Source organism: Microchirus variegatus (assembly GCF_963457635.1).
Source record: "Microchirus variegatus genome assembly, chromosome: 22".
In the NCBI taxonomy this organism is placed as follows: domain Eukaryota; kingdom Metazoa; phylum Chordata; class Actinopteri; order Pleuronectiformes; family Soleidae; genus Microchirus; species Microchirus variegatus.
In genome coordinates, this window is record NC_139823.1 from 3280689 (window position 1) to 3305565 (window position 24877).

A 24877-nucleotide genomic window follows, 5' to 3' on the forward strand; every position below is an offset into this window, starting at 1 on the left:
GCTGGTGGTGTTGAACCTGACATAAGTGGGGCCTCAGCCCCCCCGGCGGAGCACTCCAGCATATTCACATTGTGTGTTCTCTGCAGCTTATAGCCTTTGAGGTGGACTTCATTTGCATTCTGAAAATAAACAGATGCCTTTCAAATGCATGAGCCTGGTGGCTTCTCAGATCTCAGCCGGGCCTGGGGGACACACTCACCATCGATCAGATTTAGACCATGCAAAATAGAACCACGGCTCAACAATGTACTTGAGCTTTCTTTTCCTGTGCATATCATTTTACAAGAAAAACACAAAAACCCGTTAACGGAGTGACTCAGCGGGCTCCCGCTCACCATCCGTCTCAGCTTGCTATGTTTCAATAACCGCAAACTTTTCCTAGTGCTTCAAGACACACATATCACTTCCTTTCAGTAAACACAGTCTTTTTTTAATATAAGCTGTTTAATACATTGTCATGAATTGTTTAATTTGTTATAATTATTTTACACTTATTAACTGGACTATACATATATGCACAGTCGTTTACATGTTTTTTTCCAGACGAAAATGCTTGTCTGACCATTAAAAGCATGTCTGACACATGTACCGTGTGCAGCTTACAGGGGCCATCAAGTGCGCCGCGATCACGGATCTCAGAGGAACAGATGTCATCCTGAGGCTGGAGGAAAGACCACCAATGAGGAGCAAACAAGGTGAACTTTGACATCATTCACCCCTCAAGGTCTTCTCTCATCAGAAGAGTATGTTCCTGCAGTTTGATTGTTTTCATTTCTTTCATTTCGACGAGACAACTTAGAAAACAACACTGTTATGATGACATTATAACATACCTGTCAGTCATGTAGTCCTCCTTTTTTTACCTTTTAATGTACAATAAATTCGACCAGGAGAGAAAAGCTCCTCCCCGAGGGTTTTCTAAATGTAATAAATATCTTTCCACAAAATTGCACACTTGTCTGACCACAAATGGGGTTGGGCGCTTCGCTGGTCTCCAGATGTATGAGCTGAAAACGCTGTGTTTATTCAGCATATGGGCAGGCCAGTCATTAAGAAAGTATGCGCTTAGCAGGAGAGCAGCCACCGACTAAACGGCTGCACACTTGGTGTCGAAGGCGGCTTTTATCAAAAACTTTCACATAATAAAAAATATATCCAAGAGGAGAGTTATTCCTGAATGATTATGGCTATTATTGGTTTGTTATGTGCAGCGATTGCAACACATTCAAGTACAGTATGTTTGAAATTGGCTAAAAAAATTGTAACCCACTGGCAAGACATTGGTTTTAAATCTTCAGTGACAATGCCATGTGTGTCTCACTCAGCGCACACACTCAAAAATAGTAGATTTACACATCTAAAAATGTTCTGCTAGTTATATACTCAAACCAAGCAGAGCCTCATCATCAGGGAGTTTTCTCTCCATGTTTACAATCATATTCCATGGTGAGAAACACTTCAAACCTCCACTTAACAATTCTGTTTAATCAGTGTTGGAATCTCTCCATATAGATTTATTTTGACATGATTTGGCCCATTTTCCTCCTCCTGTAAGATCTAAGTTCTCACCTACATGCTGTTCTTTTCCCTTTTGATATCCGTCCTTGTTGCCACGCATCAATCTCTGTGGTTTTTTGCACCCAAAGAGCAGAGCCTCCGGTTGCATCATCGAGTCCAAACTGGAGGAGACTGTTGTTTTTCTAGACTCGGAGCATGCATGACTGTGACTGGCAGGCAGATTTGTGTTTGCAGATGTTGTTGATGCTTGTTTTTTTGCTTGTTTTTCAGTGTTTGTTTTTAAATAATACAACAGGGAGTGATCACACGGAATAAAACCTCTGCGATGCTCTCTGCAAATTGAATGATCATAAGCTACAGATGCATTTACCGCCAAACAATTAGATAAATCCAAATGACCTTTGACTTTAGTATCTGAATAGCTTTTGCATGAATATATTTAATATATACATTATATAATGTGCCTTGTTTTATGATGTAATTGTGCATGAAATGCATTTTCCTTTCACAGGTCAAACAGTCCAAAAGGCAAAGAGACTCATACAGTTCAAATACACAGAGAAAATGTAAGTACCTGCATCTCAATTAGCTGTTTTAGCCATGTACGTAAAAAAAAAAAAATGCTGCTCCTCTGTAAAGCAGCTTTAACCCAGATTATTCACTGGGATTTTTTTTTTTTTTAAGTCTTTGAGACAAAAGAGTTCTCTCGCTCCAACCTCCATCTCAGCGGAGGAGACAGGGTGGTACGGGAGCGAGAGAATCAAAAGGCTGGAAATTCACGGCTGAGAATAAATGCTCGCTCTTCCCTGAGGTGATTTGTCTTTGCGCTCCTCTTTCTACAGATGTTAGACCCCTTTTTTAGTAAAGACCTGAGGTTCTTTGGTAGCACTTTGATATCCTGCTCGGATTCAATATGTGAAATAGAAGAGCCACTCCGTGACTTGGAGCACATCACAGTCTTTGAAGTCTGATCCAATTTTTGCTGCTCACCATTTGATGTTGAAAGGATGAAATGAGGAAAATGTACAGTTTTTGCCAGTAACTCTGCTGAGCATATGTAAGATTAAAAAAAGCAAAATCCTTTGGAGGATGTACTTAGAAATGTTAAGCAGATTAATACTTTCCTATAGCTCTTTTATTCAAAGATAAAATTAAATATGAGAGGAAGCCTGTATGCTCTTGTTTTTTTTTGACCTCACAATTAAGTCAGTGTGATGCTGTTTGCTTGGAGGTAGGGCTACTAAAGGGGAAATGCAATTTCATTAGCATTTGATTATCATTGCAAAGCACATTAATGGGTGTGAGTGCCAAAACTGTAAATTGCAAATAAATGAACACAGCATCTACATGACTAAATTGAAAGAAAAACATGCGCACTCACATCACGGGGCTTGTTTTAACTCGTGACTATTTATCCAACGTGCTTTCATTGACACTGCTCTTTTGGGTGTGTTTTACGCCTCCTCTTTCAAGGTTGGCCCCGACAGCCGAGACAGACAAGCGAAGGACTTGAAGAGAGACAAAGGCAGAGCAGAAGACAGTGTAACGAAGCCTTGCAGGGAGACAGCCAGACTGCGAGACGTGCAGAGTAAACAAGGTAAGCCCGAGCACAGAGCTGGCGGGTGCAGGTAATTACACAGAGAGACAGCAGAAATCCCACTTTAATGGATAAAGTGCCATTTTTAATACGGGACCCCTTTCAACCTTTCATCCCAGCCAATCCTCAGCTGCCATTCTTTGTTGACAGCAGAAGCAGAGGAGCATTATGGATGATCATTTCTGTGGTATTTTAATAACTCGGGTCAGCTCATCATTAATGTCTCTTTGCAAGTGTAGGGGGGGGGGGGGCGCGCTTATGAGCACTTCAAAGCTTCCATTCTCCTGCACGGCGAGGACTTCACTGCGGATCTCATCAGTGACTCTAATAGACCTGCACAGTAACGGTGACAAGAAAATACACAAACCCTGATTTGTTTAACATATGTTTGGTTTGCCTTTTGCCCCAGGCGACGAATTACATTAATTCCCGCTGCCTGGAAGGCTGAGTGGGTGGCTGTGCAGGGGGCCCGCGATTACGGCCGTCACCCAGCCCACCACTAGGGCAGCCTGGGTAATGGGGGGGTCCCAGCCCTTCATTAATGTTATTAGAGGGGGTATGAGGTAAGAGACGGAGGTGGAATAAGCATTTAGCGGCATGGCGGTGAGATTACAGGGATTAGACATGATAATATAACACAGACAGGTCTCTCCAGCAGGTCCGGGATTAGTGTCAGCATGCCACAGCGGGTCTGAGTTAGATAGCAGCTAATTCGGTAATGCTGCGTACAGGTGACCTCCGCTCCCAGGCATCACTGCTGCTAAAGGGAGGCGCGGCCTTTGATGAATTTCTAATGTCAGAGTGATTATGGAGCAGAAGTGAATGCTGGTACAAGGGCATTTTGCTCTAATGTGTGGTTTGTCCTGCGTCACTGGAGCGTCCATCAGTTTTAATACTGAAATAACAGGAACACGCTCTTGTTTTTATTATGTCCATCATTATTGAAATCCAGAGATGACGATAGAGGGTGTTTTGTTTTACGCGTAAAAGACTCAGTATCTATTTTAATTCAATTGTTTTGAATTTAAATTGCACCAATTTAAAAGAAGCCAACCACAATTTTACGTGTTATATCCTTATGGTGGATTTGAGCAGGTTGTTTAACTTGAGAAATTGAAAAATATATATTTTTTTGTTTGTGTCAGTCTCGTGTGCAGTTTGGAACAAATATAAACATATTTTTGCATATATACGTATTTCATAAAGATTTTCACGGGGTCCCAAGCCTTCAGGTTAAGGACTTGCAACCTAATGCAGCCTTTAACTTTTCTAGGTCAGACTTCTTGGCATGCTTTATTGGAAGAAGTCAAATGCTTGGCTTTGGGCATGTTAATTCATACCTGACATATCTGACAGTCCAGTTAAACGTACTAGGATGGGGGGGAAAAAATCCTCTTCTCCCTCCGACTAAAGGCTTCAACTAACTCTTTAGATATTTTCTGTGGCGAGCACACAGATTTTCAGGTATTCATCCTGCCCTTTTCCTGCCTCGATTATGTTCCAAGGGCTGCTTGTGGCTCCGGCTTCTTTCAGGAAACCCCATTTGAATATGCTGAGGGAGGCTACGGTGGCTCAGGCACCCAGGGCACACTTTGATCCCTGCAGATCTGAGGGCCTTTCTTTTATTCCGAGGTTGAGCGAGTCATGGAAGCCTTGCCCCGCCAGATGTTTGGAGACCAGACTCCTTCCTGTGTCTCATCCTGCTGTCGCCTCTGGTGATCGTGACGGTTCTTTCGGGGCTGGAGCTTAACCTGGAGTGTTTCAGGACACCAGCGGAGAAAAACAGAAAATTATCCGTGGAAATTGAATTAGCCCACCCCTCCAGACTCACACACAGCCGCACACACTCCACACCCTGCTCCCATTAATGCCTAAACACCGGGGCGTGACCTGGAACCTCTGTGTGTGTGTTTGATGGACGTTGGGTCTTTTCTAAGTGATTTAACAAAGCCTGGTGTTGCTGTTTTTTTTCCCCTTAATGTGTGAAACAAAGCAGAGCAGATGATTTGGAGAGAAGCTTTTTTTTAAAAAAAAAAAACTTTTCCACTGGTCCAAAACCAGTTTGAACGTTTAAAAGGGTTTTGGACCAGTGGGAATGCGTTTAAATGGCATTCGCTCTCATGTCAAATAACTCGATGCATGTGGGGGTTTTATCAGTTTCAGCTCCAATAGATATTATTAATGGGAACAAATTTTTCTTCTTTTTTGTTTACCTCATTGTTGGCAGCGATGCAGATTCCTCTGTAATTTCCAGTACAATGCGAAGATACACACAGGAATGCTAGTATTTGGTCCCGGATATACCCATTAATGTGTGCCTCTGACACAAGGTGAGGCAAATATTTTCACTCTACAGCTCAATACCTGCAGTGCTGCATTTTATGGTGCGAAGAGAGCATTAAAGCACTTTGTATTCCAGGCATTTTCAGATGTCTGAAGTACCAACCTTTGATTTCTGCTGTTTTGTCAGTGGAAAAGTTCCTCTCATACACGGCGTACTCGTGTAAGCTCCGCTCTCAAAGCGATGTCACCTCTCGTCACCTGCCTTCCAAGCCTGAATATTAATGCAACATGTTTGGAAATGAATCACAGAGGCGTGCGTCGAAAGAAAGCCGTTGCTAGCAAGCGGCAGATATGATCAGAGCGCTGCTTACGCTCCTCAGCGTGGTAAACAGGATGGCGCTGAGGATCAGTCAGAGCTGACTTTATGGTTTATGAAAACTGAGCTACTTATGTTAACAGGCTTCTTTTTTTTTTGAAGATTATAGTTGTGGTAAACATACATGTCAAGAGGAGACAGTGATGAAGTGGAGCCACAACACAGAGACCAATTACCTCAGTTCACATGGAACGACGGTGAACCTGGACATTTGAAGGCGTGCGATGTGAAGAAGAAAGGAAAGAAAATGGTCGATGTTTACGTCGAATTATCGGTTATCGTGATGTCCACATAGTGCGTAACATGTTTCAGTCAATAAGAATTGATTTTCTTTGTCGCCCTGAGCTCTCTCTGTGCGTTATAGCCACAGCTGGAGATTATTGGAAATGTGGACGCTGTTTTACCCACGCTGAGGTCAAACCCACACCTAGTACATCTCACTTTCTTCTGCTGTTCCCTCCTGCTGCTCTTAAACATCTTCCCACATGTTCAACAAGGTTCGCAGCCACCAGGTGCTGCTTCACAACCCCACCACCACCAACAACACCACCACCACCACCACCGCAGCAGCAGCAGCATCACCGTATCAACATGCATCTGCCAGACAAATGATCCACCCTCTCCATGTTCTCAAGACAAATACTCTCCCTCCCTCTCTCGCCGTCTCTCAACCTCCTGATTTATCTGTCTGCCTTCACACATCCCCGCGTCTCAACCGGATGCCTTCAGTTTTAGGCAAATTACAGGCTCGATGAAGCGGCAGAGGAGATTTGGAAGGGATAGGAAACACTCAACTAAACGGAAGGAGTTGCCTCTGTCTGAGGCTACCTACGTAATCCTCTTAATGTCAGTGGGAGTAGTTAACAGGATGTACTTCCAAACTACTCATCATCACAATTCCAACAGAATAATCTCCTCAGACGTGAAGTGGAAAAAAAGTGGAAAATGTCACTCCCAACTTCACTGTTATTTTGCGGATTGTGTGGATTGAGCTATATGATGTGGTTTGAGAAAGTTTCCCAAATGCAAAACCTTGTTAGTTCATCGTTGCTGATGAAATACAGTTTTATATTTACAAAAAAATAAGCCACAATTTATCTTTAGTGAAAAGATAAATGTACAAATGGAATATTTAATCCATTTTGGCCTGGTTCCCTCATCACATCTCACATCTCCCTCCCATGTGTACTTTGTACTCATCCTGCGAGGTCACAGTTGCATGTATTATGTCTCTGACAAATGATTGACTTCCACAGAGTTGGGAGATTTTTCCTCCACACGAGCATCTCTTTAGGAGTCAAAGTTCCAAATCTGCTGTCAGGGCAAATGATTGATTTCAGTGTGAAAAATTACTTGTAAGTAACAACATCCTCTGCTTGCATTAGTGAAAACAGATGCAGGAACTACTTTTTCTTTCCAGAATTATCTGCAGGACTTGACCAGCTTGGCTCATAATTTAAAGCACATGAGTTGCCATATAAGTATGATGTCCGGAGATGAGAGCGGTAATGCATCTCTGGAACCCTGAACAGTACTGGAAATTCTCTTCAGCTCCACGTATCTGTGTAAGGTTTTCGTTTGCAGCTGACGAGTAATGTCTGTGTCCGTGTGCATGCCTGCACATGCACGCGCTCATACTCATATATTTGTATGCATGTGTCTGGGTTTATGTGTGCGTGTGTTTAAGAAGAGGTGGTTGTGAGTTACAGAGAGGGGTCTGGATTGCACATGCCTCATTTAGACATCAAAGGCCTCTGATGATGATTTTTCCTTATATTCCATGCCTTTTGGTGCCTCTGCTCGCTCCATCTGAATAAACAAAGCCCAAGTGGTTCTCTGTGGTCTGGAGTCAGGTGATTGCAGAACGTGATTAGGGAAGTAAATTAATCGCCAACTTATTCAACTAAAAATCAATCTTTTTTTAAAGTGTTCTCAAAAAGAAAGTCAGCTCTTTTATTTCCCAAGAACCAAACTTCTACAACACGGAAGTCTCTCAGCCACAAGAGCATACTGTACTCGCTTTTCTTTTGAGAGGGAGAGCAATCAATATTGTATGAACCACAGGGCTTCTGTATTCCCAGGTGACCATTATTCCTGCCCACCCCAAACAGCAGACATTACCCACGATCATTTAGCAAAGCCCCTGTGTGAGCTACTGTCTGACCCCTTCCCAGCTCTGCCTTTCCGTGTCCAAGCCATGCTCCCATGCCAGAAGCCAGTTTGGCAGCCTCCCTGCCTGTAATATATCTGGAGGAGCAGCATTCCTCTGGGGCTGGCCTGGATCAAATGCTAGTGATTTCCCAAACAGAGGCTTGACCCATCCTGTGATCTGCCCCGCGCTCTAATAGCTGCAGGTCAGAACGCATAAATGGTGATGTTTGAACCCCTGTGTGTCATGTTCTGGGCTCCGGATCTGCAGTGGCAGATTTAGTAGCATATCTGAGCCAACAAATTTAGACCTGAATGATTTTAGGAAAACATCAAATTGCATTTTTCCTTTTAACTGTTACTCTGATTACAATTTAAATTGCAACTGGAGAAAACACACAGTGCAAACCATTGCCAATGCTGATCACTTTACCACAACACACTGTCAGTATACTCCTGTATCTTGCAAGGTTCACTTTAAAAAAATATACATATCTAGATGTTTATCACCACCAATATCTAAAAATGTGTTTCTTGGGACGTGACCTACATCCTGACCTCCAGAAAATTCCATCAAAATTCTTACATTTTTAATTTTGCTGCTTTATTGTTTGTATTTCATAGCAATATGATTTTAGACTTTGAGTCTAAGGTAATGTGACGTGGGTGTGATATGGAGTGGTGTTTGTTATTGTAATGTAAAGACACCAACAAACAGGGAGCTGCCAAGACATCAGCAAAGACTACATTTACCTGTGGTAACAGCAGCTTGATCTTGAGATAAAATGAATATTACTGCTCATTTACATTGTGATGTTGACCCTTTTAGCGACAGTTAAAAGTACCTTAAACCAGCAAGAAAGCAGATTATTTTATGTTCATGATTAACATATGATACTGGGTCAGTGCTTCACTTTTCTATAGTTGTGGAATTCATATTTGTAATACAAAGCAGATGCATTTTCGGTTTATGTGTTTTTTACAGTGTGAATCAGCTGTGAAACTTTGTTCAAGGCCATCAGAATGTTTAATTTGTGATTGAGCACTTTGATGCAATTTCAGAGGAATAAAATGTTTGCTTATTAAACCCATTTCTGCATCATTAGGCCAACAATGTCCTACATAGAAAATATTAAAGTACAAATGTTGATTTTTCCGCTGGTTTATTTAATCTGTTGTCAATATATAATGCAGACACGGCGTTCCTCTGCGTTACAAACGTGGATGCAGCCAAACCGAGCTACTAGACAACATGGCACAGAGTTGCTTCTTTTGCAAGATTTTTTGCAGGTACGTGAGATCTGTCCAAATATTAAGAGGGAGTAAGAATTCAAACAGTGGACGGTTCACACCTCTGAGGCATGGGGAGATAAGATTCACAGGGAGAAGTTGGCTAATATCTCACAACTGACAGGAACTTTCTGGGAATTTAAAAAGAGGATTTTGGATAATATCAAGAAAACGCTGGGGCTGAGGAGAAGGCCTGCTCTTTGATGTATAGGATTGAGATGTGATGAGGTCTGTTCAAAGTGAGTACAAAGTAGTGTTAAGATGGAAGAAGCAAATGCAGCTTTAGTCAAGGTAGAGACGCCTGGGTGGTAAGAGTTGATGTAGAAATGTCCTGTCTCAACAAGATGAAACATTATCTGACATTAAATATATATATATATGTAAGCTATCTAAGCTTTAAATCACACTTTAGTAAGCTTAATAGATGAATAAACAAGCCTTTATCTTGTTTATTTTTAGAACCAAACTATCTTTAATCAGATATCAAACACTTTTTACTGTCTGTGGTTCAATAATAATGTTTTTAACAGTTTGTATGTCATTATATATGGAAATAATTCTGTTATATGGAAATTATTTCTCACACCATACGTCTGTTTATGTGCCAGTGAATGTACGTCACAGCATTTAAAAAAAAAAAAAGATGCTCTTCATTATAATCATGACAAATTGTTGTTTATTTTTGTGTGAAACAAACCAGACTTTTGTCCAAAGATGCGTCTTTGGCTGACAGCCAATAGTCTTATTGAAAACCAGGAAGTGACAGTGCATTTGAGTCATTTCCACGTTGTACGTTATACGTTATTTACTCGCGTTATTGGAAAATGTCCGTATTTTGCCGCCACCCTAAATTGTCCATGCAGTATTAGGTATCAGAAGTTGTTCAAGTCTGAGCCGTATATTTGAGGCAGTAAATTAATAGTTGTTGCATCATAATTACATATGCTGCATACATTTGTGAGTGTGTGGACGGATGGTAAATGAGAGCCTTTATGCACAGTGAGTCATGTGATCATGTTCATGTGCAGTGTTGTATGTTTTGTGTCAGAGCTCCTTGAAAACAGGATGGTTTATATCAAGAGTCTATTGATAAATAATCTACTTTAGTCATTTTGTGTGTGTGTATGTGTGTGTGTAGTGCGTCTTAGAATCCATTTCTTTGACAGAAATTCAGCTCAACTATTCACAGCTGTTGTGTTTTATTGTAACTGGCTCTACATACTGTACATTTAGTCAGATCTGGTCTGAGCAGTACTTGTGTGCGAGCTCATTCAGGAATTGTGTTTTTCTCGTTTTATGACTTTCGGTCACTATAAACTGGAAAGTTCTTGCAGAGTCAGACGTGTGTCCAAATATATCCTCAAATGCAGATGTTTGGCTTAGTAATGTGCACCTGTAAGGGCAGATATAATTGTATATGTGTGGATTTGTGTAATGTTAAAATGTTATTGAGTCAGCTCATCTGTGAAATTACATAATTCCACCAAAGTAAAATGTATGTTCTTGCCAGTTTGTGTGGATTTAAAAAAGTCAAGGGTAGAATCTGTTTACTGTTGCTGCCATCACCTTTTATATCTTCTTGCTGCTTCTTGATGTTGATTTTTTTTCCTTTCCTTTTTTCAGTTGGATCACTGCCCTCATTTTTCCTCTGTTGCAGGTCCAGTGACGAAGCTGCAGCAGAGAACTCCTCGCCGGCGGGGCCAGCAGCCCAAGCTGCTCAACAGCCCTGAAGACAGCCTGTACTACAACCAGCTAAATGTGAGTTCAAAGTGCAGATAAAGGCCTTTGTCTGACTTTGGTTCCAGATGATAATACAATTAAACCTACCTGTGCCAGACCCTGGAGCCCCACCCCCACGCTTCTCTGCCTCTTGTCTTGAACATGCGCTTATGCTCTTTATCTGTTGCTTTCATGTCAGGATGTCTGCCTTCACGGTGAATAATTGATGTGGTTTATCAAAGCTGAGCAAGATGCATGCTTCATCAGACTCACTTGAGCCCTTTGATCAGAAAAAAAATTATGCTGTGACTTCTGATATTATCAGCATCTGCTCGCATTCAACACAAAATCACTTTGAATTAAAAATTAATGACTCTCTGCTCATCTTTTTGACTGTGTGCTCTTGGCCCTTTCCTCAGAGAACTCTGGATTACCAGGGGAGCAAGAGGAAGCCGAGAAAACTTGGGTAAATAACTGCTTTCCTACTTACAGCAGCTCTAAACAGAGCAGGCCCTTTGTGGAATAGGAGAATCCAGAAATGGAGTTGTTTTCTTATCATGTAAATGGAGACGCCGAAAATAACAGGCTTTTTTTCTGAGCAGTCGCTGTGTGTCATTAGAGAGGGGGGGGGGTTACATATGAGGGCTTTGTTAGCATGCAAATTTTAATTGTTGAAGGTCTGTCTGACTTGTATTTGTACAATGAATTACATCTCAGTTTTTTTTTTTTATTAGCAAATATTGTTTTTATTTCCAGATGTCAGTATCACTGTTTTGCAGCACAGCATCCTCTAACCACTTTCTTTTCTTCTTTCACATCACAGACAAATCAAAGTGTTGGATGGAGAAGACGAGTACTACAAATTATTGTCAGCAGTGGAGTCGATCCCGGAGGAGGACTACATGCCTGCCCCCTCTCCCGCCCTCTCTAGTGGGCCTCTTGTCAGTCAGAGCTGAGCCTTACAACCATGTCAACTGGTAAGACAGATGCAGCAGACATGTGGACAGACACTCAAAAGAACATCCTCTCTGTTGGATGTGCTGTGCTATGTGGAGCAAGTAGCAGCAGTGGAATATATCTGTGACCTCTACAGGCAGTGGCCTCAAACATTAATGTGGTCAGAAGGTTTTTTTTTACAGGAATAACTTAGTCATTGGTGACACATCAGTTAGAATTGTAAATCATGACAGTGTCTTTGTTTCTGCAGCCACAATGCTTGATAATAGTCAGAGATAATAGCTTTTACAAGAAGAGGGTCTCTGATATCTTCATGATATTCCTGTACTTGACTAACTGCTTCTGTTCCTCTCATTATGTTGAAATGTACATTTATATTTTTGACAGTCAGACAGGAGGCAGACAGGAAACAATGGTACCGAAATTTTAAATGTCTGTTAAAGGGCTGTTTTGACCATTTTTTCCACTTGGTCAAATGAAGACTAAACTTATCATTAAGATGCTGCTGTGTTCACTATAAAAAAAGAAAACATTGAGAAAACTCAAAATTTCAAAGCAACTTATGAGTCAATTTATGAGGTTACAGCCCAACAAATGATCTCAAGTTTTTAAAAAGTCCCATCAACTAATATTATTTTGTTAAATAAACTTGAAAGTTAGAGTTGTGTCAACTCAAATTTTTATTTTTTAGTTGAATTTTTAAATTATCTGAACAAAAGATTAGCTGATTAGCCGTTACCTGAACTGTTTGAAAACAAGAATTTTGAGTTGTCTAACAAAATAATATTAGTTGATGGGACTAAAAACTCGCAATTAGTTGTTGGGATGTAACCTCAAACATTGATTGCATCGAGTTGCCTTGAAATTTTGAGTTTTCTCAACTTTCTTTTTTTTTTTACAGTGCTCAGGTGTGGGAATGAGACTTGTATCTCAGATCCAGTGTCTGATGATCAACACATAAAAACTGTATCATTTTAGGGTGAAGTGGCCCTTTATTTATCTTATTGACTGAATCTTCAGTCAAAATGACTAATACATTAGATTTTCTCTGTAACTTTTGTTGTCGAAGTTATATTTTATTTTATTTATAGTGATGTGTGTTCATTTTAACAGCTTTGATATATGATAACTTATCTGTTTGATGTACAGATTCATTGATTAACCCTTCATGTAAGCACTTCTTTACCTTCCCCTAAATCTAACTGTGTGTTCCTAAGCGCAGTGGTATTATCCTGACTTGGAAACATTTACCTATTTTCCAGCACCATGTCTTAAATGGATCCAGAGACAGATCCTCCTGAAACCCAAACTCCCACAGTGAGCCGCCTGTAGTTCTGGGAGCTTTGTGCCGTCTGAGCGGCAGAATCACCACACATCGCCTCACAGAGCCAGAGCCAGACCTCACTTTGAATTTCACTCTAAATACAGGAATTTTCTTTTAAGATGTGAAGTGTCGGAAATGCAGGGCCGACGAGTTGATTTGTAGAGGGTTTTTTTTTTTTCTTTTCAATTTGCATATCATTTACTGCATCTCCCTTTGTTGACACCCGAGGGCCTGAGAGAAGATTTTGATCTTAATAGGAAGAGTAGGGTGGTATGACTGAGGATCTCATCCTCCTAACGCTCAGCGGGGAAAACATTAGAGCTCTGCCTAGACAGTGAGACCAGCTTCACTTTAAGGTTCAGGTTCACGGACGGGAGTCCTGGTGAGTTTAAAGAGGCCCAGAATGTTCATCAAATACTGCTGCTCAGTGCTGCGGAGGTCAGATGCTGAGGATTGACTCATTAATGAAACATCAGTGATCATTCATAATTAAAACACACTAAGAGTGAAATTTAACGCGAACCGTCGGTTCTGTCACTTGACAGCATCGTGGTTTTTAAACCTGTTATTTTCCAAACCATAAATGCATTGTTTGTTGTTTTGAGCGGTCGTTGTCACTGTAGTTAGTCCAAAAGTGACATTTTCAGTAAATGTGAACTTGTGTGATTATATAGTCAGTCTAAACCTTGACTGTCTTACTTTATTTCCAAACCGTTCAATCTGAGCTGTCCCTCGAATATGCTCATTTCTAATCCCGTCCATCCTTCTTGCTCCCAACGTAAATCTCAGCATCTTCAGCTCTGCCTCCTCCACCTCCTGTCATAGCATAGTCTCACTACTGTCTTGTAGACCTTGCCTTTCACATTTACCGCTGTCCTTCTGTCACACGTCACCCCTGACACTCGTCTTCACCCACTCCTCCCTGCTTGCACTCACTTCTTCACCTCTCTTGTCCATCGCTTTGAATGGTTGACCCCATGTTTTTAAAGTCATTCACTTTCTCGACATCTACTCCTTGTATCTTCACCGTTGTCTCAGTGTCATTCTGTCTCACTTTAATTCCTCCTCTCACCATATAAATCGTATATCCTATCCTATTAGGAGCTTGAAAACAAAGTGTTGTGTTTTATACCCTGAAACTCAACATGTGCACAGTGCTGTTACAACCTGCCACTGCTGGAACAAGATTATAAAAAAAGATATAACACCTATACATCTACTGCCAGAATTCAATTAAATGAAAAAAGACTCAATTGAAAATTCCACATTATAAATAGCTCGCACATTAAAGAGGCATTAAAAAAAAAGAAAAATAAAGCCCTGATCTTTTCTATTTGTTAAATGCAACTCTACACAAAATTCATAAAAGCTTCCTCAGTCCACTGGTGTGTATGTGTTGGTGTCACAGTTAGTTCGTAAGCGTTTCACCTCTGGTTATACAGCCACAGATCCTACAGTAATTAAAATCCTGGTTGAGCATTACTCCCTTGCTGGGATAGCTGGTTCCTCTGAAGAGCAGTCTGAAATAGGTCACCCCCAGCACCCTGTAGTGCATCTTAAAAGTACACTGAATCAATTAAGTGTGATCATGCACCCTTGATTATTTTGGCCCTGTTCTACCACAGAGAGGAATTTCAAACAGGCTCACTAGTTTGAATAACAAGGTCGGACTGTGGTGACAAATGGTGCCAGAGTGGGTGTTTCTACTCGTGTTTTTCCTCTGCCAAATTAACTCCCTGGTTGATTGCCTGCTTTAGCATATGAGAGGAGGTGAGCAGAGGTGTGCACATAATTGCCTCGGTTGGCTGATTACATGCTGCACAAGAAAAATGTGATAAAACTGCTGTCGTCATTCTCATGATACATGTTTCTGTGTTTTTGCGTGGACGGTCGGTGCATTGTTCGCGGCCCTTCATGTCTTAGGTTAAGGCGCAGAGGGAGAGACGCCCGACACCTGTGTTTTTCTTAATGCGTCTTCATAAATCCAGCTCCCTCTTGTTTTCCTCATTAAAATCTGACAACATCTGGCGCGCAAGAGAGGGCTCCTTTAATGTGGCTAATGTTACCGCTGCTGTTATTCTTGCCATTTTCGCTATTCGCTTCATGCGCTGCACTTTCATTAGAGAGCTACAGCCAAAGCAGCCGCCGCAAATACCGCCATCCAAAGTTTTAAACCACCTTTATGAAAATCGCTCAAGCCGCAGCCTTAACAAATGATGAAAAGCTTTGATTTTCTAAAGAAGTATACTTACCTTTTCACCTAATAGTGTTGTCTCGCTTCAAAGAGAGCACACGATTAGAGCAACATTGTCCTGTTTCTATATCCTTTTGAGTTCAAAGGGAGAGTTTGAATAACAGCATTTCATGTGCAGCTTTTACAAATACTGTTTTAATGCAGTGTATATGCTTTTGATATCCAGATGTCATATTTTCAGCACAGCAGAGTATATCTCACTATATTATGATTGCACACAACAATGTTTTGCATAACTAAAGAATTAATGTCAGGCCTTCTTCCTCAATAGTTTTTGTTCCCCCCCCCCCCCAAACAAAAAAACTTCAAGGACAGAGGACGAACAAATGCCTTAAATAGCTACAAACTCAGCATTGTGATGCTCTCTGCACGAGCGTCAACCAGATGTCCGATGTGTGTCGAGGGCTCTGAGAGAAAGAACAAGACGGCATTAATAGAGAAACCGGTTGAGCCGGTGAAGACAGAGAGAGGGAAAGAGGAAGAAGGAGATAAAAGAGTCTGTTGAGTAGATACATCAAAGGTCTGTTAATGACAAGGGGACACCATTAGGGTTACAGTGGCTTTTGTTTCAGCTTCCTCACACCTGCAGTTTGTTGAGGATGCCCCCTCTGCTCTGTTCTGTTGTTTAACATTAGCATGAATATAAAATGCATGCATGAGGGGATGAGAGTTTGTTCCTGGCTGCTAATCTTAGATGTTTTTTTTTTAATTTAGATAAAGACGTATAACCACGTTCTCCTCTGTAAAGCAGCTAAAGCCTGACATGGGACAATAGAAGCAGTTTGGAGAAGCTGTTTATTCTGTACACTATGAAACCTATTGACTTAAAAGTTTTCTTGGTGCCTCCAGTGCTGGAATGGGATTTGACAAATTAGAGCGTGAAATTGTGATTAGCCTCTCTCAGTTTGTAGATGGACTGAGGCACTCGACTTGGCATGGCCAAAGGTGTAACCTGTTTTGTTTTGCCCTGGCACTGCTTTCCCAGATGGTGCGACCAGCTGCCACTGAATAAATGCTGCATGGTTAACAGTGTGAGAATTACCACGGCCTTGTTTCAGTTTGGGATACATAACAGAAAGCTTGTATTTTTTGCCACTGCCAGGAGGTGCAGAGACTTCTCACCTGGTATTCATCCAAACAGCCTTTTGATTCAGGTCAGAATGAAACGGTAGCTTTTTCTCTCCAGCTTTAGTTAGAGCTGCAACTAACAATTATTTCCATAATCGATTAATCTGTCGATTATTGGCACGATTGAGTAATGTCATTATACGTTAAAAAATGTTGATCAGTGTTTGTAAAACCTTGTCCACAAACCAAAATGATTCACCATGATTTTTTTGTTATCTGGAGCAAAGAAATTAAGACAATATTCACATTAAAGAAGTAATACAACAAAATAGTTGTAGATTAATGTAGTCATTGATTAATAATTCTTCATTTATTCATTCATTTTCTACCGCTTTATTCTCCACATGAGGCTCGTGGGGTGCTGGGCAAACACACAGAGACAAAGGAATATTTCACACTCACGTTCACACCTCCAGTTAATTTAGAGTGTTCAATTAACCTCTGCATGTTTTTGGACTGCGTGACGAAACTGGAGGAAAAACCCACAACCACACACACACAGGGCATTCGAACCGGCAACCTTTCTGTAGCCCAAATTCATTTTAAATTAAACAAGAATGTCGTTATGGGCACAACTCAAACAAGATCTTTTCAATGGGGGAACTCTTGAAGGTCCATGTTGTTGTCTTGTGTTGTAATAAGCACACATATTACATTTGTTTTCATTGTCTTCCAAACACAGAATGTCACTAACTATTAAAAATGGATTAATTTGCCTTTTGCAACACGGAATCATCTTGTAATGTTTAAGGACAACAGGTGCACGCTCATGTTGATACACAGTATTCTTGATTGAAGCATCCGAGGTCCTACAATGCTGCAATGCAGGCAGCCTGTAGCAGCTTCCTTTGCCTTGCTCGGTGCTCTGCAGCAGTAACACCTGGAGAGTAGTTACCCAATGGAAATACATTTAAAGAGTTTATTAAAAACAAAAAAAACATTAACCAGATCCATGAAAAACCTGACAACACTTGAATATCTGAGGATCTTCTGTCCCGGCCACTGCAGGATAATAAGTGATGTCTCTTTATCCTAATTTTTCCCGGGAGAGCGCTGCAGGCTGTAACCCTGCACTTGATCATAGAGGGGGGGGAGAGTTTCCGTCTTTAAAGGGGATGGATTAGCAACAGGGTGGGCTGAGAGAAGGTAAAGTGACATGTCCTGCCTTACGTGACCCCAGGCCAACTGTGCGCATTGCCATGGCTTTGCTCTTTGCTCCTGAATATGCAGAGGTCCCAGCTTCATGGACTCAGAGGAGGGAGAGAGAGTTGTATCGCATTGCAGGGGAAATTAGTGAGACCAAAGTTGGAGTTTCTGTGTGTTGGGGGCTGCGAACAATGGCAGCTTTCTGTCAGACAGCGACTTCAAAGACCTGCTGAGTGACTGCTCTGAGTTATACTTTGTTGTAGATCACTGAGGAAATTCACAGATGTTTTCTCATACGAGACACCATTATAGCGGCTCAAGTACCCAGTAGCCTCGAGCGCCTCTCTCTCTCTCTCTCTCTCTATCCCCCACATATTCAAACTCACTCCCATTCTCACACATACACCCCTCCTCCGCCGTCCTCCTCCTTCCAAGTCTCTGATATCTCTCGTATGAGACAGATGTGGAACCTGTTTTCGCTCCAACTGTCCAGAGAATATGGAAAGTTAAAAAAGGGTTTGGTGTTGTGGCATCGCCCCCTCGACTCTGTCAAACCCACAGCGCTCACTGTCGGCTCACTCAGATGTCAAAATCCTCACAGAGCTTCAGCCATACAACTATGTAGCTGTGCATCTTTTTTAATAAAATGATATAAGCTGAGAATTAAACTAGAGACGGAAAAGATGTTAATGCATGCTTTTCCTCTCTTTTCTGCAGATTGCTGCCTTCATTGTAGGACTGGACCAAAAACAAACTGCATCTCAACAGTACTCTTAACATTTGTTGTATATTCATTTGTTATTTTATATGAGTCAAATAAATGTATTCAGACATTTTTTTTATTATTATTATTATTTTTAATGTCTTATCTTATATTTACTGTCTGATTTTTAGTATGGTTTTTAGAATTTCAAAATGGCTCCTTGGGTTTTTCTGCTTTATACATTATTTTCTGACAGTTTTGTCTTGGTGTATCTCATTTTTAAATATTCTGCTAATCCCTGCTGCAGCTCGGCACACGCCTGCACCTCTGAACGGTGTTTCTGTCGATCGACTCTCTGCCTCTTTACTTTTTGAAGTATGGGGAACACGGACGGTATTGACCGATTCCATGTTCAAACCTTTGAGTGTACAGACAGAGAACTATTGCAGAGCGGGGGGGTTTCTTCAAGTTCATTTTTTCCCATCAATTTCTTCCTTTAGTCAAACCCACTGCCGAGGTGACCTGTTAAAACTTGAGGCACGGCCATTAGACGGCAAAGGTTTGGAGCAAGTAAATTACCTCTGGGACTGGACATTGTGTCAAGCACACATTTCATGATTTTCTTACAAACTATATCAAAGTCGTGCTCAGGCAGAATCATGCCTTAGATGGAGCCCCATTGAGATGCATCGAAATGTAAGAACTTGCATTTAGGGCTGAAGTGAGTATCTCAAAGGAAGATACTGATAATTTGGTAAAGCCGATGGCTCAGGAAATTCATGCAGTTGTCATGTGGCTGAAGTTTTCATCACATACCGTGACAGCTCACACACGTAAAGCTGATTTTATGTTAAAAAATTATCCAGCCCTGAATCAGAATTCCATTTTTGACAATTATATGTCCACAAAGCAGAGACGTGAAGAATAAATTGTGCGTGGACTGTCCCTTTACTTTGTCAAAGCAGAGTAGATTAAAAATACTTGACATTTTAATCTTGAAACAACTGACAACATTTTGTTAAGCTAAACTGTTCACGCCTACATTGTCTGAGATGTGTGTTTTTGTATCAAAAGTCTTATATTGTATAAAGTATAAAGTAAATTCATGTTCTTCTGTGAAACTCTGGCTTCAACATCAATGTACATGTTGTAACTGCAGTTTGTGTTATTAATAGCAGATAAATAATGCTTTATAAATGAGTTATAAGCAGTTTATAAGAACAACTTTCGGGTTGCCAGGTTGTTTATCCCCCTTCTGAGACTTGTTTTTGATACTTTGTTTTTATTTGACCAGTAAACAATACAAAAGTGTAAAAGTCCCATATTAATGACTACTGTCACACTCTCTCTCATCAGCTCCAGAATTCAAAGCAGCAACTTTTACGTGTTGTGCCCAACTTAATAAGTGTCATCATCGTCACCAACAGCTGCCACGACTTGATGTAAACACGGTTAATCTTCGCTGGTTATCAGTCAGCGATGCGACTATACTCCGCTCCTGTAGCCAGTTTTGTAGTTTCTAACATGTCTCCAGTGCATGAGCCCAGCAGGACTCCTCCTTTCCCTCATGACTGTGTATAAAGCCGTGGGAGAGGACTGGGAACATTAATCCCTTCAAAGGAACAGATCTAATTCAAAATCTGCCCCTCCAAACTAGTTGAGAGGACAGTGATTGTTTCTGCAGGGGAAGCCAGATAAAGATCAGAGGGTTGATATAGAAAACTTCCATTTCAACTGCTCTCCCACAAAAGTTTGGATGTTATCTTACGGAAATTTGCATACTTCTCCCCTCATTAAATCTTCTTAAGCGAAAGGAGGGGGGGGGGACAACAAAATATCACATGATGATGTGTGTGTGAGTGTACCTTTTTCCTTTTAAGTTGCCTTACATTAATTGCCTCTGTTTACCCTCCTTCTATACTGACAGGACACATTTATAAAGAATTGAGACATCACTATCTCAAGTGCTGCAACACAGGTTCCCCTCGTGTTAATCAACATTAATTTGAATTCCTTTTCTCTTCTCTTCTTGTTTGATGGAGGTTAATAAAAAATGAAGAGAAAGTTCTGACAAAGCAGCTGATTGAAGGAGAAAAGACAGATTTATATTATAAGTCAGAGGGGGCATAATTAAGTGTTTAATGCTCTGTTGTGCGCTTCAAAGGCACAACAGAGCAACATTTTAAATTCAAATTAAGAAATGTAAAAGAGACACAGAGAGAGAAGATTCTTCACAGATGACAACTTTTGTGTTGAGTCACTTGATTTTTTTTTGCTCTCTGTGAAGAGACAACTGCTCCTGGAGATCTCCAGAGATAACAATGTCACATTGTCACTTATGGGCTTCTGCTACAAATCCTTCCATTACAAAAAAAAAAAAAAAAAAAAGAGGATCAGATGACTACAGCATCCAACACCGGGGTCTCCAGGCGGCTGTGGGGGTCTTTGATCAAGAAAATCCAATTATTTGTGTATATACATTTCCCACATAGTGATTACTTCATTAATTGTCCCGCCTTTATCTCCTCCCTTCCCCACCCATCCCCCCCCCCCACCCCCTAATAATCAGCTCCTTTATCCAGACCAACAAACACACCATAGGAGCTTTGTGGATTCAAAGGATTTGCTTTCCCCTCTCAAAGAGCCGCTATTCTTTGATGATTGGGCAGCGGCGAACTTCAAAGTAATAAATCTTATTTGTGACTGGCTGGCGGCCTACACCAAAGTCCTTATCAAACCCTAAGAAGTGATCCCTCACTCTTCAGATAGACCGAGCAGATCACACGGAGAGGAGGCGCTGACGAGTGAAGCTCTGCTCCACCAGCTCCGTGTTTTTTTTACGCGAATGCTCACATTTATGTGAATTAGTACTTATTTTTTATTTGTTTCCATCGAAAAGGAGGAGGAGGTTTCTTTATTTTTTTTTAATAAACCATGGCAGCGGTGGCGGTACTGCGGAATGAAACACTCCAGGCTTTTCTCCAGGTTTGTGCGCAACTTTTTTTTTTCTCCTGCTTCTACTTTGACGACTTCAATAACTTTGTAAACTACACGTTTTTGGATTACGAGGCTCGAGAAGCTAAAAGTCTCACTACTTTTTTTGATAGCACCGTGTCATATAATTTAATTACCAACACTATTAGTGCGTTAATGACTCCTGCTGCCTGCCACACAACCTCAACTTTTAATGTCACACCATCACAGCTCACTTTAGTGGAGATGAAATTCAAACCATTTCAGCATTTTAGTTGAATAATAATAATAAAAAAAATGGCAGGTTTGTCTGAATGTTTTCTTACCTCATAAAATGTGTGGAAATCATGATTGTAATATAACAAATAAATAAATAAACTCATGTGTCTGTTCTGCAGGATCGCACTCCAAACTCTTCTCCAGAGAACTGTAAGCACTCTCCGCTGGCTCTCCTGGCTGCCACTTGTAACCGGATCGGTCATCACCACGGATCAAACCACACAGATTTCATCCAGGTCCCTTACGACCCCACTCTGGGCTCCCCTTCGCGTTTATTTCACCCGTGGACTAACGAGGGGAACACACAGGGCAGCCTGGCCGGCAACTCCAGTTTCGGACTATCCTCCAAGCCGCAGCTGTCTGCGCACATCCAGAGCTCCTTCAGCTCGCACCACGAACTGCCCCTCACCCCCCCGGCGGACCCCTCTTACCCTTATGACTTCTCCCCGGTGAAGATGTTACCTTGCTCCATGCAGTCTCTGCAGTCCACCTGTCCTCCTACCTACGTCCCTGCAGTCAGTTACGCAGCGCCAGCTCCCATCCCGCCCGCTATGCCCACTTTTGTCACGGGACCCTCGGGCCTTGTGCACCACCATCACCACCACCACCACCACCAGCAGCAGCAGAGACAGTTGTCCCCAAACCCCGGGGAGGAGATCCCGTGGTGGAGCCTCCAGCAGGGGAACCACGTCAGTCACTCTTCTTCTCTCGGTCCCCATCGCTTCCAGCTGCAGAGGGGTCTGGTGTTGGGACACACGGACTTTGCGCAATACCAGACGCAGATCGCCGCTCTGCTGCACACGAAGTCCCCGCTCGCGACTGCGCGGCGGTGCAGGAGGTGCAGGTGTCCCAACTGCCAGTCGTCCACGTCCAGCGACGAGCCGGGCAAGAAGAAGCAGCACATTTGTCACATACCGGGCTGCGGGAAAGTGTACGGCAAAACTTCTCACCTGAAAGCGCACCTGCGCTGGCACTCGGGAGAGCGGCCGTTCGTGTGCAACTGGCTCTTCTGTGGCAAGAGCTTCACCAGGTCGGACGAGCTGCAGAGACACCTGAGGACACACACGGGGGAGAAGCGCTTTGTTTGCCCGGACTGCTGCAAGAGGTTCATGAGGAGTGACCACTTGGCAAAACATGTCAAAACTCACCAGAACAAAAAAAGCAAGTGCCACGACAAGACACTTGACCGCGTCAAAAGGGAAGATACGAGGAATATGTTGTAACACTTCAGTCATAGTCATTTTAAAACAGTAGAAATCACTCTATAGTGCACAGACACAGTCATTCAGGGTGTTTCTCTTGATTCTCTTGGTTCATCCTGACACTTCCATCGCTGCTCTGTGTAACACATGTTTGTATGTGTATATAAAGTTTCAGAGGTTAATTTGGGAACATGGAGAAGTTATAGCTCATGAGTTTGAATCCAGTGTCTTTATCATTATCAAAACAAAGACAAGTTTTCAGCTTGTGTTTTCGATCATTGTCTTCGGTGGAAGATTTCACTCCCCTGTAAATTATATTTAATAGCTTTTGTTGAATGAAAGTGTCCGTTTTTTGCTCCTTATGGGGTGTTTTAAGCATGCTCTTGAAAAGATCTGCTATTGTTGATATGACCCGAAATACTGTGTGAGAATAAAGATTATAACATTTTCCTCATCTCAGAAGAATTCATTTAATCTCCCTCAGTTATATGAGTGATGAGAATGACTAGTGTTTTATATTTGGAGGGAAATTTTAAATTTGATATTACCTAGACCAAAGTGCTGTAAACAAACAGCCATTCCAGACATCCATACTGCTCTTATTCCAAATAATGTACAACTACAGTGTAAAAAATTTGCTAATTTACTGTTGTTTTCAAAAAATATGACAAACTCCATTTTTAAAAAATAGAAATCTATTCCACAAACTATTTGTCATTTTTTGTTTTGTGTACCGGAGAAAAACATTGATGGCAAGGTGACAGGGTTGGTAATTAAAAAAATCTTATCAGAAAACTTTGGTAAAAGTACAAAAGCTCTTGAACATTTTTCACAATTCAGTGTTGAATGATGGAATGTTGAATTTAGTAAAAACATAATTCATAAAAAAGGGAAATTGTCTCCATCCAAAGTGACCCGAGCTCATCACAGATACACCCGTGTGTACCTGTTCTAAAATATGACTTTATTTAACATCAGTGCAATGTATACCAACCTCACTATATGGAGCTTCATCATATTCTACACAAGACTTATTCTGCCTTTTGTAGAATATGATGCGTGTTTATTTATTGTACCTTTATTTAACCAGGTAAGTCAGTTGAGAACCAATTCTCATTTGCAATGACGACCTGGGTTAGAGGCAGCACATTATCACGTTCACATTTTCTGAAAAGAACTGTGCACTTAGATTTTAAACTATTTGTTTTAAATTATTGCAGTTATATTTACAACTGTGTTGTCTTTTTTTTACATACTTGTTTACACTTTCAGGAAGTGCAGGATTTTAACATGTGACTCAGAGCTCAGACAATATGCTTTTTGTCTTGTATTTTGAAGTCTTTTTCTTGGTGGAACAAAGTGGAAACGTGGAAAAATATTTTATTATTTACATGTTGATCACTTCTTCACCACTGCAGTTTAACGTGTGTGTGGTGTGAGCGTGTTTGACCACCTCCTTGTCCCAGTCTTAAAGTGTTGGCAGAGGATTTTCTAAAGCTCTGATTGACGTTTTTTGGAGAATAACTAACTCGAATTTCTAACTTTTGACATCCTTCCTTCCTGGAAACCATCGACCCACATTGTCAAAGAACGACTGAGCATCTAAAAAAAAAAAACAAGCTCAAAGAGAGTAAAGTAGCCGCAGCCTGCAGTTGACAGACAGTCACACTATCATCGTCCTGTCACTCTGATGTGACATGAGTGAAAATGTCACTATAAAGACATCAACTTGCTTTCATTCACTTGGATTTTAACTGTCAGTTTCTGCCTCAACAGCGCCCCCTCTTGAAAGACAAATCCATTTTTTTTCACTAAAGGTAAAAAAACCCAACACATTCTCCTTTTTCCTCCAGCAAAGATCATTATTTACATCCATTCATCATTCATTAATAATAAAGTTAATGTGCTTAATTTAAGATTTCTGTTACTTAACTTGCTGTGTTTGTCTGTATTGTCTTTGTCAACAAACTTACAATTATT

General features: G+C 41.2%; 2 protein-coding genes across 2 annotated transcripts in view; both read left to right on the top strand.

The window, feature by feature from the left end:
• myo3b (myosin IIIB) overlaps positions 1–11887 on the top strand; it is a gene marked incomplete at its 3' end in the record, with an annotated part of 58148 nt that extends 46261 nt beyond the window's left edge. Inside the window, exons 30-36 of the mRNA XM_083908412.1 lie at positions 599–695; positions 2030–2084; positions 2246–2329; positions 2992–3115; positions 10870–10970; positions 11351–11397; positions 11755–11887. Of these exons, the coding sequence (XP_083764538.1) occupies positions 599–695; positions 2030–2084; positions 2246–2329; positions 2992–3115; positions 10870–10970; positions 11351–11397; positions 11755–11887 (641 nt within the window). The remainder of the gene's footprint in view (positions 1–598; positions 696–2029; positions 2085–2245; positions 2330–2991; positions 3116–10869; positions 10971–11350; positions 11398–11754) is intronic.
• A 9490-nt stretch (positions 11888–21377) lies between these two features.
• sp5a (Sp5 transcription factor a) lies at positions 21378–22918 on the top strand (the record flags this gene model as incomplete). Its single annotated transcript, XM_083908885.1, has 2 exons — positions 21378–21428; positions 21815–22918. The coding sequence occupies 2 exons, from the start codon at positions 21378–21380 to the stop codon at positions 22916–22918; spliced, it is 1155 nt and encodes a 384-aa protein (XP_083765011.1).
• Positions 22919–24877: the final 1959 nt, after the last annotated feature.